The 20,853-nt window shown below is 37.7% G+C and overlaps 1 protein-coding gene across 1 annotated transcript in view; it reads right to left on the bottom strand.

The window, feature by feature from the left end:
* Nucleotides 1–6,222: 6,222 nt before the first annotated feature.
* Nucleotides 6,223–20,853, bottom strand: part of HOOK1 (hook microtubule tethering protein 1) — a 57,373-nt gene continuing 42,742 nt past the window's right edge. Inside the window, exons 17-22 of the mRNA XM_037136246.2 lie at nt 20,021–20,055; nt 19,386–19,468; nt 18,664–18,764; nt 16,388–16,489; nt 13,988–14,056; nt 6,223–9,881 (exon numbers count right to left, since the gene is read on the bottom strand). Of these exons, the coding sequence (XP_036992141.2) occupies nt 9,711–9,881; nt 13,988–14,056; nt 16,388–16,489; nt 18,664–18,764; nt 19,386–19,468; nt 20,021–20,055 (561 nt within the window). The 3' untranslated portion in view covers nt 6,223–9,710. The remainder of the gene's footprint in view (nt 9,882–13,987; nt 14,057–16,387; nt 16,490–18,663; nt 18,765–19,385; nt 19,469–20,020; nt 20,056–20,853) is intronic.

The following is a 20,853-nucleotide window of genomic DNA, read 5'->3' as shown; positions in this document are numbered from 1 at the left end:
TTGGCTAAATATCCTGGATCTTGCCTTACAGTTTTTTCCAATCAGATCACCTGAGTAAGAGACTGAGAAATTGGCCAAAATACTTCACGTACTAGGATCAGTCTCCTCATCTGTAAAATGAAGGACTGTGTGGAAAGACTCTCTGAGTTCTGTTCCTGCTGCACTGTACATTTGTGCTGACTGTAGATGGGCAGGGGTTCACACACTCCATGCGGAATAATTGTGAAGCCACCAGGCCTCATCCCAACCTAACAGATGGATTGGGACCCACAGCCAAGAGAATACAACTGTAATTAATGTGAAACTTTGAGGAATAGATGACTGGGAGTAACTGAAGTTTCTGGCAACATAAAATGACTTTTTTTTTTACCCCTGAAAGCTCATCAGAGAGATTCTAATGTGAAGTTTCATACTGCCCAAACACTACATAAAGATTTTATCTGACTTTTATAACTCTTATTTCTCACCTAGTCTGAAACCTCCAGGGCCACTTACCCTCTTCCTTTGCATCAGTGTCTGAAAAATAATGTGCAAGCATATGACATTGTCTGTGGTGTCCTGGCTAAGGCACATTATTTACCCCAGTGCAATCCAGGCTGTGCCTCTTCCCTCTCCCACTGTCCCACAGAGATGCAGACACACACAGCACTGTAAATACAAGACTTGGTCTGGAGTCAGGGGATTTGCAAGCAGAAAAGGAGCAGGACACACAGGATAATCGAAGTTCATATGGAAATGTGCCCAGGTGAGCACAGCTGACCTGCACGCGACAGGGAGAGGTTCCAGCCAAGGGACTCTCAGAAGGCCCTCCATATTTACAGACAGGAGGCAGCACTGGCCCGGGCGAGTTAAGGAAGTATCAGGACAGCTTCCAGGGTGAGGAGGCTGCTTAGTGAGGACAGGGAGTTCAGAGCTCTAGCTCTTGTCAAAGGTGCCCCTTGGTGCCAGTCCAACACCACCAGGAATTCGAGGTGTGGTTAAAGAAACTGCTCTCAGTGCAGAACAGCTCAGTGGTGATACAGAAAGGCTGTGAAAACAGCAGGGATGTGAAGCAGCCCCCGACCAGGTAGCCCTGGGGTCATGTCCCTCTTGCACTGGGCAGCTCTACTCTGCTCTGCTCCACATTGGTCTACTCAGCTCTGTTCCTGTCCACTCTGCACCAGTCTGCCTCTCTCTGCACAGGTCATTTTACTTCTGCTCCAGTGAGATGTCTTCAGTGTTTCAGGATAGCCAAGGAAACAGTCCTGTCTTTAGTGGAAAGGGAAAGTGTGCTCTCCCAGCCAGAGGGGGGATACCTTATATAGACAGAAGTCCCCACCTCTGGTCCCTGATTGGTCCACCTTCATACAAATGAGGACTACAAATGCTTGCATTTTAGTTGGTCCCAAAACCTGTCCTTATTAGTCAGAAGCGAGCTGCTCTGATGGTTAGTGAAGATGTTGATGGGAATAAAGCTGCACTGATTTAACTGGACAAGGAAGCCTCAGGCCAATTGGTTGACACCAGATTCTAGGAATTCCTCCAAGACAAACTCAAATGGTAGAAACGCAGTATAGAAAGGCAGTTCAGTGTGGGCGGCAGGCAGCTTAGTGCAGGCTTCTCCCTGAAGTGTGGTTTGCATGCAAGGCCCCTGTATAGAAATGCCTGCTAGGCCATGTTTTGGTTTGTTGTTGTTATTGCTTTTTAAAAAAATTTAAGCCCAGTTAAGACACCAGGAGACCTTAGTAGGTAGATATCTTCATGCTCAGATTCGTTCTGGTGTCAAGCTCTTCTCCCCTTCTGCTAACTCCAGCCTACTTAGTCAGCCTGTTGTTGATAAACTACCAAGGGGATGAGGAGCTTATTAAGGGTGAGAACATACCAGGGACTTTGAATTTCTTCTTTTTTCAACCTTAACTGTGACTTTGAGCAAGACATTTAACCTGGCAAGCCTCCGTTTTCTTCCTCTAAAACGTGGGTATGATGGTAAAAACTTCACTCAGTGGTGGTGAGAGTGAAATTTACAAACAGCATGGGACTCAATCCGGTGCAACCAAAATGTGCCTTTATCCCTGTACCCCCACCCCCAAACTCTGGGAATTACTTCTGCCTCTGAATGAAGTTTCCACAGGGTCCATCACTTTTCTGATTGCTCTTACATAACAAACATTCTGCTTGTCATTTTCATTCCCAAGAAGCCTCAATTTGAACACTGCAATTTGCAGCAATTTACAGCCTAATAAGTATACAATTCACAGAACTCTATAAATTAGCTAATTTAGCTTCCCTTTCAACCCAGTTTTAGAAATGAAAGGTTTCCAGGTGAGGTGGGTGGGGCTGCAGCCAACACGCCCGTGAGTACCAGGTGCTCCCTCCTTCAGGCATTTACCAGTTACAAAGGGGAAGGGGCTGCAGCCCAGTCAAGCAATGGAACGGAGCGCTTCAGCATCAGAACCACAGCCAGCCGAAGAATCTGACTGCAGCTCTCTCCCCGAGCATGTCCCTGTGTGCAGGGTGATGTCTGAAAGCTTCCCTTTGTACGTGCAAATGATCCTGTATCATTTGGAGCTTCAGAGAAATATAAAATGTATATATATTCACCCTCCACGTCTAGAACAGAGTTGTCCAAAATTTTCTGTGATGAGGGAAATGTTCTATATCTGTACTGTATAGCATAGGCACATGCCATGTGTGGCTCTAATAAGAAAATAAAATTTAATAGAAATTCAGATTAAATATCTAATATGGTTAGCAGCCAGCCTGTTGGTCAGTGCAGGTCTAGAACACTGAGCCCCTCTTAATTACTGCCCAAGTGCTGTGATGATGCCGGGCCAGCATGCACCGCACAGTTCAGAAAGTTAAACGTACAGAGTCGTGGTCTTTTGGGATCATGGGAACCTACCTTAAGTGTGACAGAATTTCACTCCTGTTTCTACCTTTGCAATCTGGCACATTAACTTTATTCATGGGATGAAACAAATGTCTATTGAGCCTCTATTAACAGCAATGGAATTAAAACTTTCCAAAACATAATCCAGGAATACATATCCTTCACTTTTCTTAATGTTTTGCAACTCATTTTTATAAGCCTGTGTAGATAGGGAAATAAGATGCCAGAAGACAGAAACCCCAAAATAAAGCAGGAATACAAATACTGCTTTAACGAGAGAAACCTGGACTGCAGGCCCACAGTTGGTATGGCTGTGTGATGACTTCAAGGATACAAGCTCTTTCTTCCTTGTGGGTCCACTGTCCTCGACAATTACCTTCAGACCAGTGGCATTCTAAAGAAGGGGAAAGGGCTGGCAAAGCACACTCATTCTTTTAATAAGCAAACATCACTGCTGTCACACCTCTTTAAACAGAACTTAATGCAATGACCACACCTAGTTTCAAAGGAGTCTGGGAAGTGCTTACGTTTCCTCCCTACCTGTAAGGTAGGTGTAACAAGTTACAATATGGGGTTTACTAAGGACAAAAAAGGGAATGGAAGTTGAGAGATGAGTAGCAGTCTCTGCCAAAGAAAACAGAAATGTTTTGAATTCCGCAATGATGCAAAATGTCTACATTCCAGTGGTGAAATTGGAGAGATAACTGGAAAAACCAAAAACCACTTTTACACATCCTCTCATTCACCAAGAAATTCAAATGTAAAACAAAATTAGAAGAGTTAAATTAATGCAATTACTTTTTCTTTACTGATCTAAATATTCTAAGTTCTGTATTTAAAGCAGCAAATAGGACTTCTGGCCAAGATGGAGGCATAGGTAGATACACTGCCTCCTTGCACAAGCAAAAGGACAACACATTTAAAAACAAAAAACAACATACCTGCCAGAAAATCAAACTGTATGGAAATCTGACAACCAAGAAGTTAAAGAAGAAACATTCATTCAGACAAGTAGCCAGGGTGGAAAGGACTCACAGCAAGTCGACGGCTGGAGGACCTGGGTTGGGGAAGTGGAGGCTGGTAGAACGGTGGTCCCACATTTGTGTGAGGATAAACCGGGAGGAACAACTGGGAACAAGAAAGACCTCGCAACCCAGGATTCCAGCGTGGGTAAATAAAGCCTCAAAACCTCTGACTGAAAAAACCTGTGAGAATTGAGGCAGCAGGAGAAACTCCGGGCCTCACAGGAGTTTTTTGGAGAGACCCACAGGGTCCTAAAACATCCACAATCCTACCCGTACAGGAATCAGCACCAGAAGGGACCAATTTGCTTGTGGGTAATGCAGGAAGTGACTGAAAACTGGCCAAGAGGCCAGAAAGCAGCGCTCACTATTCCTTCCACGACCTCTCCCCAACCTACAGGGCCACAAGGCAATGATGTGGGTTGCCCCGCCCTGGGAACACCTAAGGCTCTGCCCCTACTACTTAACAGGTGCGCCGAGGAGAAAAATGGCCCAAATGAAAGAACAGATCAAAGCTCCAGAAAAAAATACAACTAAGCCATGAAGAGATAGCCAATCTATCAGATGAACAGTTCAAAACACTGGTTATCAGAATGCTCACTGAATTGGTTGATATGTTCACAAAGTAGAGGAAAGGGTGAAGGCTATGAAAAGTGAAAGAAAAGGAAATGTCCAGGTAACCAACAGTGACAGGAACTCAAATTAACAGTTTGGAACAGAGGGAAGAAATATACATTCAACTGGAATGGAATGAAGAACCAATATAAAAAAATGAGATGCTTAGGAATCTCTGGGACAACTTGAAGCATTCCAACATCTGAATCGTAAAAGTGCCAAAAGGAGAAGAGGAAGAGCAAGAAATTGAAAACATAATGAAGGAGAACTTCCCTAATCTCACAAAGGAAATAGACTTCCACAAAGTCCAGGAAGCTCAGAGAGTCCCAAAGAAGTTGGGCCCAAGGAAGCACATAACAAGGCACATCATAATTACATTATTAAAGATAAGTCCAATATTAAAGATAAGAGGAGAAACTGAAAAGCAGCAAGAGAAAAGGAACAGTTACCTCCTGTAGGAGACCGTTCTGCTTGGTGTGGGCCCAGCTCCTATAGGACCCAGGCCCACTGATAGGTTCTCCCGTGGGGAATCAGGCCTGCAATGTGCCTAGGCTGCTTTGAGTTTCGCTTTTGCTAAAAACTCCCTCACTCGGATTTGTGGCAAACATTTACTGCAAAGTAACTTCCTAAAATCCATGCTAAAACTCCCCAGTATGGAGTGTAATTGGTTCAACTACTTTTCCCTTTTTATTTGCAAATATCCCTCTTCTGTGATGTGATTAGCGGCATAGGCTAGTTTTCTGTAAAAGGTAACCACTTAAAGCAACCTGTGCATGGTAAATGAGGACCATCGTGTAATGTGCCCAGAAATGCAATAAAGGCCAGTCACTGCAAGGGCCCATGGCTTTTGCTCCCCTTGAGATAAAAAGTCATGCTGGCCCTTTTCCTCCACAGGACTCGGTAGTCTGTGAATGTCTCTCCCCCGCCCACAATGTCTCGAACCCCATGAGCTGGCGTCTACATCAACCTACAAAGGAGTCCCCATAAGATTATCACTAAGGTTTAGAAACCTTACAGGCAAGAAGGAGCTGGAAAGAAGTATTCAAAGTCATGAAAGGCAAGGACCTACATCCAAGATTGCTCTATCCAGCAAAGCTATCATTTAGAATGGAAGAGCATATAAAGTGCTTCCCAGATAAGATCAAGTTCAAGGAGTTCATCATCATCCAGCTCTTATTATATGAAATGTTAAAGGGACTTATCTAAAATTTAAAAGAATGGCAAAATCAAAACTATGAACAGTAAAATGACAAAAACACAACTATCACCGACCAAACCTAAAAAGACAAGAACAAAAACAAACTAAGCAAACAACTAGAACAGGAACAGAATCATAAAAATGGAGATCACATTGAGGATTATCAGCAGGGAGGGGGAAGGGGAGAATGGGGGAAAGAGTACAGGGCATAAAAAGCATAAATAGTAGATACAAAATACACAGGAGGAGGTTAAGGATAATGTAGGAAATGGAGAAGCCAAAAACTTATATGTATGAACCAAGGATAGGAAGTGGGGAGGAATGCTGGTGGGAGGGGGGGTGGAGGGGTATGAAGGGGAGAAGAAAAATGGGACAACTGTAATAGCATAATCAATAAAATATAGTTTAAAAATAAAGAAATAAAGCAGCAAATAAACATGCACTCATACCTACTAATAAGCCATCATAATTATCACACAGAATTGGAAAGTTTATTTACTTAAAACACTTTACAACTATTAAACTGTTATTGGACAATCATTTATTTAAAATATCCTAAATACAAAAATAAATCAAACATTGCTTCTATTTTTCAAATGTCAAAGCCTTTTCCATAGAAAATAGAAAAAAAACTTTTAGAAACTAAATATTACAATTAAACTACATCAAGTTGCTTTTTTTATCCTTACCCAATGACATACACATTTGCTTTTTCAGAGAGAGGAAGAGGGAGAGAGAAACATTAATGAGAGAGAAGCATCAACTGGTTGCCTTCATAGCACCCAAACCAGAGATCTGTGCCAAGGCTGGGGAATTGTAGGTCCAGACCAAGGATGAACCCACAATCTAGGTATGCATCCTGACTGGGAATTGAACCCACGTGGGTTCGATTACAGTACGATGCTCCAACCACTTTTTGGTTACGGTATCATGCTCCAACCACTGAGGCACACTGGCCAGGGCAAGCTACATCAAGTTTTATGACTGCACATCATTTTCTTTTGTGGTTCTGCTTTAGTGCTTTACAAATTAACTCACACTACTTCTTTGCAATGTACAGGTTCACAACAAGAATGAATGCATACAACTGTATACACACATTTTACACAGGAATGATTATTATTAAATGTACATAGAGAACCTGAAATGGTGGTATTGTGCACTAAAGGCCACCCCATAGAGTCAGATGTGCCACTACACAGACACAGGTATAGATGTACAGGCATTAGCTAACATTCTGGTTAGCACTGCAGTTATCCAAGATGACATCATAATGAGGGATGCCCAGTTTGATGTTTCTAGACAACACATCAATTCTTAATCTATTGGTTCTATTAATTCTAAATCAGTTCAACAGCCTTATTCATTGAAAAAATACCATGAAATTGAAGTATTTTTCAATACATTAAGTTAATCTCAGGATAAACATCACTGTCATATGTATACACACTTTTTATTTTTAAAAGAACAATATTAGTTTTACAGAAAATGTTCAAAATTAAAGATCATTTCTAAATTACTCTGTGGATTTTCTTTGTTATCACTGGGACATGTAACAACTTACCACAGATACCATAGATAAATGCTCAATTTTTCTTCCCTGGTATATACACTTAAACATCACTGATAACCCAGACATGTATAGTTCATGGTTTATAAGAAATATTCATAACGTTTTACCACCCACAGGGTGTCAATCTCACTATATTAACCAGATGTGGAAATGAGTCTCACTTCTGGCCAGTTCCTGAATTTCCATATGATTAACTGCAATAATACAGAACTTTAAATTATATGAGTCTTGTATAAATACTGATATATGAAGCAATTTAAATTCTACCTATCACCTGGAAAAGTAGTAAATCACAAAATTGATTTTTCTCTATTAAGAAAAGAGTCTTAGGTCTTATTCAGAAATTGCATTGAGTATTTAGAAATTCCAAGTATAATAATCTAAAATTTAGGAGCAATTGAACTGTGAAAATACTAATTTATTGAAACTGTTGTTTTATAATAAATTCCTTAAAAGGGGGTTGAAGAGCTTGGAAAATATCAATTATAAGCAAGTAGTAAGTACCAAAGGAGCTCATGTTTTACATTGACCAAAATATACCAGAATGCCATAATATTTAGAAAATTTTATAAGCATGCTAAAATATTTTCAAAGGCTTATTCCACAGGCAAGCAGAGACTACAAGGATGTATGAAAATGCAAACCAATAATATATTTGCAAATGTACTGAAAAAGACATCAAAATCTAAGAGGTAGTCAACAGAAATAAATGTGATAAAAAACAAACTATCCTCACAGATGCACCCTAATCTCAGAAATTTAAATATAGTATGAAATTCTTGTATTTTCAGTAATTAAAAAAATTTACTGGCAGAGAACCTAAAAACTAAGAATCTAAATGAGTAACACTGTAAATGGAAACAATATTTGTATTTGAGGAAATGTTAAGAATAAACCATAGACCCAAAGAAATCTTCAGTCTGTAGGCCAAATCCGACCTACCACCAGTTTTTGTAAAATAAAGTTCTACTGAAATACGACCACACCTATTTGGTTTCCATATTGCGTATGGCTGCTGCTTTCACACACACTTCGTGGCAGAGCTGAGTACTGGCTGCTGATCACAGAGCCAACAATGCGTAATGTAACTACTACCGTATTCAGCTTCAAGGAATGCAAGATGCTAGTTGGGTCACAGATCGATTCCTTTTTATAATGAAATAGTCCTGACATTTTTCAGATTTTTACTTTCGTGGTCTAACATCAAGGAGTATTTCAATGTTATAAAAAGATTTAGTATGGCACCATCCAACAGAACTTTCTGCAACCATGGACATATTTTACATCTGCACTGTCCAATACTATAGCCATTAGCCAATGTGCCTCCTGAGCAGTTGGACTGTAGCTGGTGCAACCAAGGAACTTAATTTTAATCAATTTAATCAAAACTGCTATGTGTGGCTGCAATATTAAACAGCACTTACTTTACTCAATTAAATTAAAATGCCAAAGTGTAACTCAAAAAGTTAAAAAGGAACATCTTTGAAAATAAAGAGCTTCAACCAGAAACGAACTGAACACCATAAACAGCCTGAGACAGACTGCTTATTGGTAAACAATATCAAGTTGATTCCAAATTGTGACATCACTGCACCATCTCTTCCCAGTGAAGAGGCAAATTTATTACAGTGTTTTTAGCAGAAACCCTGATGATTTAATGCTTAAGAGCAAAATAAATTCTAATCTTCATTAATTATAATAAAGAGCATATGGATGTTTCACACAAAGTATATTTTAGCTTGTTTCACATCAGAAAGTCACCTCTTATAAAAATCAGTTGATTTCCTCACCTTTTGCATTTCAACCCTGCTGCGCATAAGCCCTCTTTTATAGTAGGTACACAGAAATATAACCACTTCTGAACCTGCAAAATTTCTAATTAGTTACTTTACTATGGCAAAGTCACTTTAACAGTCAAAACTTCCAAATGTTTTATCTCCCAATACATGACAAAATATATGCATTCAATGCCAGAACTTGATGCTGGAGGTAAAACTTTGTATGTATCAAATAAAAGATACAACCGTTTACAGTCCTACATGTGCCTATCATAAGACTATTTTATATGGACTCAACAATAAAATGAATAGATATATTTTTAAATTACTTATTACTGATTACATATTGCAAACTGACCAAGTTACTGACACAGATAAAAACATTAAACTAAAATATACAAAGCCAATTGGAAAACAGAATATTCTCAAAACACAAATGTTTGAGAGGTATGCCTAGTTAAATCTTCTAACTATTCAAATGCACTCCCTCAGAGGAATAGCTAATTCTATATTTTGTTTTCAAAGTCAGCCAGCAAAATCAAGTTCCTGCTTGTTGAACAGCTGGTACCCTATATCACAGACTTCTTTTTCATTCTGGTAGTCAGTTGAATGACAGAAAATACTTAAGGACACTTCTATTTGTTTTCTTTTGAGTTTAATCAGTCGTTGCAGCGGGAACTTTAACAGAGAGGTTTCTTCGGGTGCTGGTAATGTGCCGTTGCTGCGCTAAGAAGGAGCGTGCAGGAGGACAGGCACCGGGGTCTTTGCAAGCTCCACTGCTGCTCAGAAGTCTAGACTCCATCCCCAGTTTCTGAAATGCTAGACTCTAAACAAGAACAAATAAACACATAAAAAGACTATTTAGAGTTAAGAGTTTAGTGCTTTAGAAGAGATTTAGCTAGAGTTTTAGTGCTTTACTTCAGAGTAAAGTGCTTTTCACATACATAGTCATTTCATCCTCAAAACAATCGTACTGGTGTTTTTCTCATAAGGCAACAAAAGCTAATTAATCTGCACATGGTAATGCTGGTAAGAAGCAGAAAACAAAGGCATGAAACCCAGTTTCTCTATTTTAAGTCACTAAGTACAGAATAATTAAAAACAGTATTTTAAAAAATGTTCTAGAATTAACTTAAATTAAAACAATAAAAAAGGCTCCAAAGCAATGTATGTGTTTGGGCCATCACTCCACCTGCTATGAGCAGACATAACAAAACAGAAAGGCTTTGATTGATGGTTATCAAAGTGTGATCTCTGGTTATTATTAGCACCACTGGGAATTTGTTTAAAAATGCTAATTCTGCCTGTAGATTCTACCCAGACTTATGAATAAGAAGCTCTGCAAGTCCAATAATCTGTATTTTAACAAGTCTTCTGATGCATGCGAAAGTTTGAGAACCACCGTATAGTTCAAATTTACTATGATTTATCTACATATTGATACTTGACAAAACTTCTGTGGCTGTGGGGTTTCTTAGCAAGGTAAATAATTCCTTCTCTCTAAGGACAGCATATTACAAGTTTACTGAATTTAGCATTAATAGTGATTAGTATAATACATAAACTCAAGTAGACTCTCAAAATGTATAGGTTGAAAAATGAGTAATACATTATTTGGCTTTAATATCTTTAATGATTTATGTCTCAAAAGGCCACAGGAGAACAAGAAAACCACATGCAATCCTCGATATTAACTAGGATGATTAACCCATGATGGAAGATTCTGGGAACACGTCACTCATAATTTCCTTCAAGACCTTGCTAAATTAAGCCTGATGTTATCAAACTGAGAAAGGAAGGAAAGAAAAGAACACGGAGGAAAAGCATGATGGCATGAAAGGGACAAAGCTTGTCTGAGCAAAAACAACCGGTTCTATGCAGTGAGCTCAGGGTTCACATGTAGGAGGCTACAAAGAGATATTCTCTCACAGCAAAGAAGCAGCACCCAAGGTAGAGAGTGGCTGCATGATTATCTATTCTAACTGGTTGAGATAACCCAAAAGAACCACATATATTAGGACTGCTTCTTTCCTCAAAAACATCCTATACATACTAAGGGTAAAAAAGTAAAATACATTTCAAATTATTTTACACTACTTTTCTCCTTGTTAGGACAATTATCAAAAGGTATTCCCTGGATTAAAAAAAATAAATACATTAAAAGACACACTGAGAGGCTTTAGGGTATGTTCAAATCAATGTTGATTACTGGAAGCACTTAATTTTGCATTACACAAGTGTTCCTATTTCTTTTTCTTTTTTAAATTTTATTTATTTTTTAAGAGAAAAGAGAAGGAGAAAGAGAGGGAGAGAAACATCAATGTGTGCTTGCCTCTCACGTACCCCTTACTGGGGACCTGGCCTGAAACCCAGGCATGTGCCCTAGATTGGGAATCGAACTGGCAACCGTTTGATTTGCAGACGGGCACTCAACCATTGAGCCACACCAGCCAGGGCCAAATGTTTCTACTTCTAAACAAACATTTTATGGACCACAAATGAAATGTTTTAGCTCAAATAAGGCAATTTTAAAAGTGTTAATGAAGTGTGGTATGTGTGCTTCATGTGCATTAATGAAAGGTCAATGAATCATGGAATCAATTTACTGATTTTGAAAAGGTGAAAATCAACTAAACATATTAAACTAAAATACAGAATCAATTTGGATTATTACCAACATTTTGTTTCTGAATACATTTTATTGATTATGCTATTACAGTAGTCCTAATTTTCCCCCTTTGCCACCCTTCACCCAATATACCTCTCCCTCTGACAATCCCTGCCCTTAATTCACGTCATGCCTTGTGCATATAGGTTCCTTTGGCTACTCCATTTCCTATACTGTCCCTAACATCCCCCTGCCCACTCTGTACCTACCAATTTGCAGTTCTTAATCCCTGCACCTCCCCCCATTCTCCTTCTGCCCTGTCCCAGCTGATAACCCTTGAAGCGATCTCCATATCTATGACTGTGTTTCAGTTTTGCTTGTTTGCCTAGTTTGCTTTTAGATTCAATTGTTGATAGCTGTGAATTTATTGCCATGTGAATGTGCATAGTTTTTATCATCTTCTTTTTCTTAAATAAGTTCCTTTAATGTTTTATATAATATGGGCCTGGTGATGATGAACCCCTTTAGATTTATATTGTCTGGGATGCACTTTATCGACCCTTCAATTCTAAATGATAGTTTTGCTGGATACAGTAATCTAGGTTGTAGGTCCTTGCTCTTCATTACTTTGAATACTTCTTGCCAGTTCCTTCTAGCCTACAAAGTTTCTTTTGAGAGATCAGCAGGTAACTCTCTGCTTTTCTCTTGCTGCTTTTAAGATTCTCTCTTTATCTTTAACCTTTGGCATTTTAATGAGGATGTGTCTTGGTGTGGTCCTCTTTGTGTCCATCTTGTTTGGACTCTCTCTGCTTCCTGGACTTGTATATCTATTTCCTTCACCAAATTACGTTAAGTTTTCTTTATTTTTCAAATAAGCTTTCAATTTCTTGCTTTTTCTCTTCTTTCAGCACCCTTATGATTCAAACGTTAGTATACCTGAAGTTGTCCCAGAGGCTCCTTAGCCTATCCTAGTATTTTTGGATTCTTTTTCTTGATGCTGTTCTGATTGAATTGTTTTTTTCCTTGTGTTCCAAATCATTAATTTGATTCTCGGCTTCCTCCACTCCACTGTTGGTTCCCTGTAAAATTTTCTTTCTTTCATTTACTGTAACTTTCATTATTGCCTGGATCTTTTTTTATGCTATTCAAGTACCCAATGAGTTCCTTGGGCATCCTAATGACCAGTGTTTTGAACTCTGCATCTGATAGATTGTTTATCTCCATTTTGTTTCATTCTTCTTCTAGAGTTTTGTTCTGTTCTTTCATTTCTGCCATATTTCTCTGTCTCCTCATTTGGGCAGTCTCTGTGTTTTTTTCTACGTATTATGTAGAGCTGCTTTGACTCCCTGTTTTAGTAGTGTGGCCTATTGTAGAAAAGCGCACAGGTAAGCTGGATGGGGTGGAGTCTCAGGTAGTCACCAGGGTGAGGCAACCGTGAGAATCAGTTTGATGGAGTCTCAGATATGGTGTTCCCACTCTGTGGCTCTGTGTGGGGGAGGGTTCAGAAAGGGGGCAATGCCACTGTTTGGCCTCTAAAGCTTTGTCTAGAAGGAAGATATTCCCTGGCACTCGTGTCGATGCCAGAGACTTCAGTTTCTCTCTGTATGCCACTGGTGCCCTGCCAGGTACTACCCTGGTGCTGAAGCCCAGAGGGAATGAGTCTGCGTAAGTCCTAAGTCTACTGTGGGCCCTTTAAAAGGACACTCCTCAGAATCCCTCAGTTTCTTCTACTGTTTTTTACAGCCAGAAGTTATGGGAATGTATGTTGCCAGCACTGGAACCCTGGGCTGCGTGGTCTGGTGTGGGGTGGGATCTCTCTCCTGAGGTAGTAACCCTCCAAATTTTTATCCACCACACGTGGGAGTGGGACCACCCATTCTGTCTCTGCCTCTCCTACCTATCTCAATGAATGTGGCTTCTTTAATTCCTTCACTTTTGGACTTCCATACAACTCAATTTTCTGACAATTCTGGGTGATATTTGTTTTGTAGTCATAATTCTTGCTGTGGCTGTGTGAGAAGGCAAGCGCTGTTTACCTGCACCTGCATCGTGACCCTTGATATAGCCAACATTGTAAAAAAACAGAATATGACAGAAAATAACCTGAGTGAGTGCAATGAACACAGGGTAACTTTTGTTTACATATATAATGTGTATATGCTGATTCATGTCTTTATCAAACATTTTGATCGATAAAATCTATTTATTGGTCAAATATAATCTTTTTGGTCAAAAAATAGATTTTGACCAAACTCTATTTATTAGTCAAACTGTTTGATAAACACAGTTCTAAACATCCAATCATTAACTAAATTTCAACTCACCTTATTATACCAGGCAGAAACAATGAGTTTTTCTTCATAATCACGGAATTTTGCTACTTTACATTCACTCTGGAAAAAGATATGAATACTATTAAAATCCCCAAAATAACCCCAAATGACTAAAAATACAATAATTTCTTCGCATGTTTCTTGGAGAATTTGATGAATGCATTTTTAGGTATATAAAATCATCAAAATGTAAACTGAATCAGGGAGAAATGCATGTACAACAGCCTGAAAGAGTCAGGTTGTGACTAGTGAGTATTTCAGAAACTTTACTGGTAAAATAGGTATCAAAAAACAACAACAACAAAAGAAAAAACAAGAAACTAGTGATTCTTATGTCACTGTCCTCCATGTCTAGAAAATGGAAAAACTTGTTTAGATAACAAAACACAGCTGCACCAACTGAGGAGTTAAAACTAAGGAGACACAGGGTATAATAAGAAATACCCCAGAAACTCCTCTACATCTTCTATAAAGCTTAGCATGAATTTTCATCTCTCAGTTCTTGATGACCTATATACTGAATGCCTGTGGCCATGGTACATGACACCTGGAGACTGACATCCATTTCTTAATTACTCTAATATATCTAATTTTATAATTTTCTTGAGTACCAGAGAGAGTTGGATCATATAAAAAATATAATCTGAAAACACCTGACTGTTCCCATAGAAAGACTCTGATGACAGAAAAAGCATGCGGGAAATGAGGGAGGTGAGACGCCTTTCCTCTGGCTCAAACCACTCCAGGCAAACACCCCCAGGAAAGGTGGCACACGGAACAACCCCGCGCCAGTTTTTTATTTTAGTTTTCTCCCTTTTTACTTTTTTCAGTGTACAGGTAAGCCCACGTAAATTCAAGGCCCATATGCTGTGACTTCACTGAAGTTTCCCCTCAGAGCCCTAGAGTTAAAGGCACCATTCTGTCATCACAACGTGTTAGGGAGCTGGGTGTCAAGCACCAACAGTGCTGTCCATTGCCATGGCTTTTACTGAGAGGCGAATAATAAGAGCCATTTAGATTGCAGAGATTCAGTCCACTATTTGACAGATGAGGAGACTGAGGAGAGAGAGGGAAGGTGACCTCTTTAAGATAAGTTACCCATAAAGCTGTAACCCTGGCCTCTGATTTATGTCGTATTTAACGGTGGGAGAACAGAGAGATAAGATACAGCCTCTGGCCTCAATTCACTCTGACATGATTTAAAAAGAAAAACAATGCTACTGTGGGATGAAGTCAGGAGCGTAAAGTATGTGGAGTCATCATGAAGAGAGAGTTTGGCCTAAGGCACCCAGGGAAAGCTTTATAGAGGAGGAGATGTTTGAGTTTGATCCTCAAGAATGAATAGCATCTCTTCAGGGCTTTCTATGCCAACTGACATGGCCTGAACAAGAACTTAAAGTGTATAGAAGGCTGTTGTGTACTCTGGATGTTAAAGTCTTTAAATCTTTAAACCAAGTATTTTCACCACAGCCCATGTGTGTTCACGCTCCCTCAGAAATAATGTGAAGAGCATGGTAAGTGAACATAACGTGTTTCTTTGAAATAAAGAACTTCTAGTTGATTCAAATAGAAACCAACTATCAATTTAGGAGGATTTCAAGCAAGTATATAGACTTCAGCAGGGCTCGCCATGACCCACGTCTTTATGAGGAAGTATACACTGGCTTCAAGAACATCATCAAATCTCACCACAGTATTAAAAATAGTAGTTTTGTAAAAAAACTTGCAGGGGAAACTGCAACATACCCAATTAATTATAAAAATCTAAGAATATACAGTTCTATACTGACATACTTATACTTTACTCAGCTTGTAGAAACAACATAATCACTGACAGAAAGATAACTTTAAAATGTAAAGACTCAGCTAACTAATGAGAACATGCTACTACCAAGTAACTTTGCATAATTCGTAACAGACTGCCACTTTATTCAACAGCTTACTGGGACTTTGAAATACTTCCATCTCTCAGGAATTCCACCTAATGAGTTTGTCTGGGTTCAGAAAAGAGATGAGATAAATTTGGTTAACTGAGAACAGTTCCCTACTTGAAAGGTAAACTTGGTTTCTTTCTTTTGTTTCTTTTTTTTCTGAATGAACTCTCATCCACATAATTTTAAAAGGAGCATGGTAGTGAGTCCATTAAGAACCATGTGGCATCCACAAGACAGGCTGGTATAGAAGGAGAGGGATACATGCAGCAGGGTTCATACACTGTGGAGAGACCAATCTCATGGGCTAGTGAGATGCTCTGCAATGACCACACAGAGTGCTAAGAATGTTTCTACTTTCTTATGAAACTTGACCACTGATGGTTAATTCATATTGGTAGTTAATTACCAGGATTACCCAGAATAATTAAGAAGAGATGTGTAAATGTGGAAGTATTACCTCCAGAATCTCAATTCTTCTCTCTTTCTCTGCCAACTGCTTTCTAAGTAGCATTATTTCAGCTGATGCTGGATTTAATTTGGGATCTAAAGTTTTTATTACCTGTTGAAAGAAAATATTACTCACTTTCCTTATCAAATATTGATATTTAAGAACACAGACTATAAAATCAGTGTTAAATGGAAAATTATCCAGAACTTTCTGGATAACTATATCCAGAAGCTAACTATATAGTGTCTTACAATTTAATCTGAATTGCAAGATAACTTATTCTATACATAAGAAACAATAAAAATTCAGCATAAAAATGAAAAGATTCCCAACCCCAAATCAAATTTACATTCTCCAAGGTAATTAGGGATATTTATCTAGCCTTATCAAACTGAACATTGAGATCTTAAATGTGGAAGTAAGCCCTTCCACATTTGTCTGACTTGAGCATTTTTTTAAAAGTTAAAATGAATTCAACGGTTATAGTGGAACTTGCTAATTATACAAACTAAGAGTGATACATACAAAATATTCTTATCAATAACCTTTTTAGTATTATTATCTAGTTAAATGTAGTAATTAAATATATAACATCAATGTAATAGATATTGGTGATTTTGTCTTCAAACACTAATGTGCCAATCACATTTATGTAAATTACTAAAAATTAAGTGAAACTCAGATGATTGAATGTAACATTGTTCTGAGACACCATATAGCCCTGGAAACTATATAATCAGCAGTATAACAGAAAATCAACTTAGAACCATCAGGAATAAGTTACAAGGAAAAACAAGTTTCCAATAATAGATGTAATTACAAACCCATTAAAATATTTAAAGAGATTTAATGAGTTAGGAAAATTTCATATGTAGTTACAGGAGTATAGAAAAAAGAGTAGAAAGGTAACAACTGCCTACAATTGTTATGTATGCCTAACAATTTCTAAGATAATATGCACTGGTAAATATCCATTGGTAAGAAAAATATACCAAAAGTTTAAGAGCAGCTGTCTCTGAGAACCTTTCTATACTTTGTATTTTTTACTAGGGGCATGCATATATCGGTAACTGAGCAACCCTGAACTGTGGCAGAGACTCCCTGGATGTTTACTAAGCCCTGCCTCCCTGGAAGTTGAGTGTGGCTATATGGCTGAGCTCTGCCCACTGGAGTGAGTGAAAGCCGTTTACACTGTTTCCAGGCTTGACTCATTACATACCTCCCACACAATCTATGCTCTTTCCCTCATCTACTAGCTGGACAATGTCAATGAACTTGGGAACTGTGTGTAAGAAGGCAGAACTTCTGTCACCTTAGGACGGTGAATGACTGCATGGAGCAGTGGCTCCCACAGTGATGACGGGATTTCATGGGACCAAGAACTAAACATCTATGTTGCTAAGCCTTAAGATCTGGGAGTTTATCTTTGCTGCAGGTACTATTTATACCTTAATGAAAAGTATATAGAACTTAAACACAAGAAGGACAGATATTATCAGTATGTTTTTATTTTTACACTGAGGGGAGGATGAAAGAGAGGAAGAGAAACATCAATGTGTGGTTGCTTCTTATGCATCCCCAACTGGACACCTGTACAGCAATGCAGGCTGGTGCCCTGACTGGGAATTGAACCCACGACCCTTTGGTTCACAGGCCAGTGCTCAATCCACTGAGCCAAATCAGCCAGGGAAAGATATTACCAATATTTTAAAGCTTCACTATAAAATTCTTTTTTATTTAGTATATTTTTTATTCAGTATATTGACATTTCTGAGAGAATGCTTACAGTTTATTCAGACAATACATAGTGTTCATGAAAATAAAAGATTTTATGAGACTACTGCTACAGATACTTAAAGTATAAAATTAAAAAAAGAATAAGTAGTGTGGTGAACATTAGAATAATGTTTATTCTTTTAACTGTTTAAGCTAGACTAAATGCTAAAATAATTTCAAAGAAGTTTGAAAAGCTAAATTGTTACAAAATGCAAATATACCCTCATTAAAAAGCTAAGGACACCCTATATTTCCTCTACTGAGGTCATTACAGTCAATGTTTAAACTGTCTCTATAAGCCATTTGTTTGATTTATCTGAGGATAAAGAGTGAGAGGGACAGACCACAGGTCTGACCTGAAAGGAAACACGCCAGAATCCTGACCAACAAGGCAGGCGATGAGAAGAAAAGTGACATGATACAAGCAAGAAGAGCATTACAATCAAGTGGAACAGGCCTATTTAGCACCGAGTCACAGAAACTTGAGCTCTGTAAGATAAGCTACTCACATTTCTTGCTTTCTCTAAGTACATTTTATATCGTTCCTCCATTGCTTTCATGTCTTCATCTTTCTTCTGAAGAGCAGCTTCAAGTTCACTGATTTTTTGTGCTATAATTGAAAATGAAATGAAACATAACCAATTATTCCCTATTTAAAATACTCCATCCTTACATGCAAAAATATATTTATCACATTTATATTCTAAGGACTGATAAGAGAACAAACCTTATACTTAATTGAAATTTTATCTAAAACTTTTGAACTACAACTGATATATCCTAAATCATTTCATATTATTTTTTCTTTAAAAAATCTATAATCTGTTTTATCTAGCTATTTCTTTCTTTTCTATCAAGTATGTTAATGAACAAATATACTTTACAACATATATTACCTTACAATGTAAGCACAACCATCATGAGAGAAAATAAAGCATTCTTTTAATATAATGTTCGAAGTTCATTTTAATCCGATTTAGATCATTATTTATATTTTCATATTAATTCTATTACACTTCAAAATGTTTGATACTCCTACATATCAATCAGTAAGTTCATTAGACTTACTCTTTCTGCATTAAGATTAGATCATTTATTACCTAAATCACTAAAATTATCACAGTACTTATTTGCAATGTATGTATGCTTTGACCAAAGACTCACGCACAATTCTTGTATTTGTCAACTAAAAAGGGAAAGTCCTTAGATCCAGATTTTTATAAATACCTACCATTCTGATTTACATCTGGCTGAAGATCTTCAATGAGCTCTTGTTTCTTCTGTAATTCTTCATGGACCTCTGTTAGTTTTTCCCTAAGCAGTGGAAATAAGAACAAGGAGCTCTGGAGCCAAACAGACCTAAGAATGAACACTGGCTTCTGCCACACGTTTGTGGACTATGGACAAGTCACTTTCTTTTCCTTACTTCCCTCACCTGTGAAATAGGAAGAATACCTGCCAAGCAGTATAGGGGTTATTGTGAGGATGTAAATGGCTGGCACATGATGGGTGCCAAAGACATGAGATTTCTTCCTCTACCACCTTTGCTTCCTAACAAAGTTAAAAGAAATATAAGATAAACATCCCACATTTCTGCATAATCTAGTTGTGACAGTTGCCAGCTTTGTAAACTCTTCAAATGGTATTAGTAATAGAAATGTGTAGAAGTTTGGGATCGTTGGTTGGGATCGTAGGTTGAACGTTTTAGTATGTTTTTCTGTTTGCTCTTGGTCACAGTGGTAAGTAAACATTCAATTGGTACCAGGTTATTTGCTTTTATAAACAATATTAGACAAAATATTAAGTGTAGATACGTTTAAAACCCTTCCCCTCTCATATTTGAAATGAAATACCAGTTTTACTTACATATGAGCTTCCAACTTCTGTTTTAGTTTGCTGGACTACAAAAATTAAAAACAGTTGTTATAAGGTAAAGCTAAATTTTCCAGACATCAAAATTTTTTTACCTCCTTTCAAAGGTATATTATTTAAAATTATAAATGAAAATTTGTGATTGTAATGATAAACTTTTAAAAACACGAGTTTAGATATTTTTTCACTTCAAAGGGAAAGGAAAGGAAATAAAGAGTACAATACCAGAAAAATGGTTCATATTTCTGAACACCAGAATTTGAACAGAATGTAAACAGAATTTGAACTTGAAGACAAATAGAAAGTGCAAGCTGAATGTGAGATATGGAGGAGTATCAAACACTTAAATGCCTAAAAAATTATTTATTTAAAGTATTTTTTAAGATTTCAAGCCTTTAATGAAGAATGGACTTAAAGAACTAGTTATCTTTATAATAAACCTTAGTCATAAATGTAAGCAGTTTAATATTAACATCAATATGAAGAAATTAGATAGTGTTAAAAAATAAAGTTCAAAACATAAAATTTCCTCTTTCAAAAAAGGAGGATTTTAAATAGCAATAGTAGGTCTGTATCTACTGAATAGCTGCAGAGTTTAAAAACATATAAATTTGAAATAAAATGTGGATACCAACACTATTTTTAAAAGATAAAGAAACTTAAAATCTTTAAAACACTGCAGTCCAAAATGTACTCCTTCAAATATAAAATTATTCCCTAATGTGCCTTAAAACTAAATTTGTATTAGAAAGGTTACAATACCGTATATATGCACATATGAGATGCCGCCATGCATGAGACGATTTCTATTTTCCAAGCCCACAAGG

The sequence above is a fragment of the Artibeus jamaicensis genome, unplaced genomic scaffold, assembly GCF_021234435.1.
Source record: "Artibeus jamaicensis isolate MK-2021 breed Jamaican fruit bat unplaced genomic scaffold, CSHL_Jam_final scaffold_1019, whole genome shotgun sequence".
Taxonomy (NCBI): Eukaryota; Metazoa; Chordata; class Mammalia; order Chiroptera; family Phyllostomidae; genus Artibeus; species Artibeus jamaicensis.
This window is presented reverse-complemented; position numbering and strand designations above follow the sequence as displayed.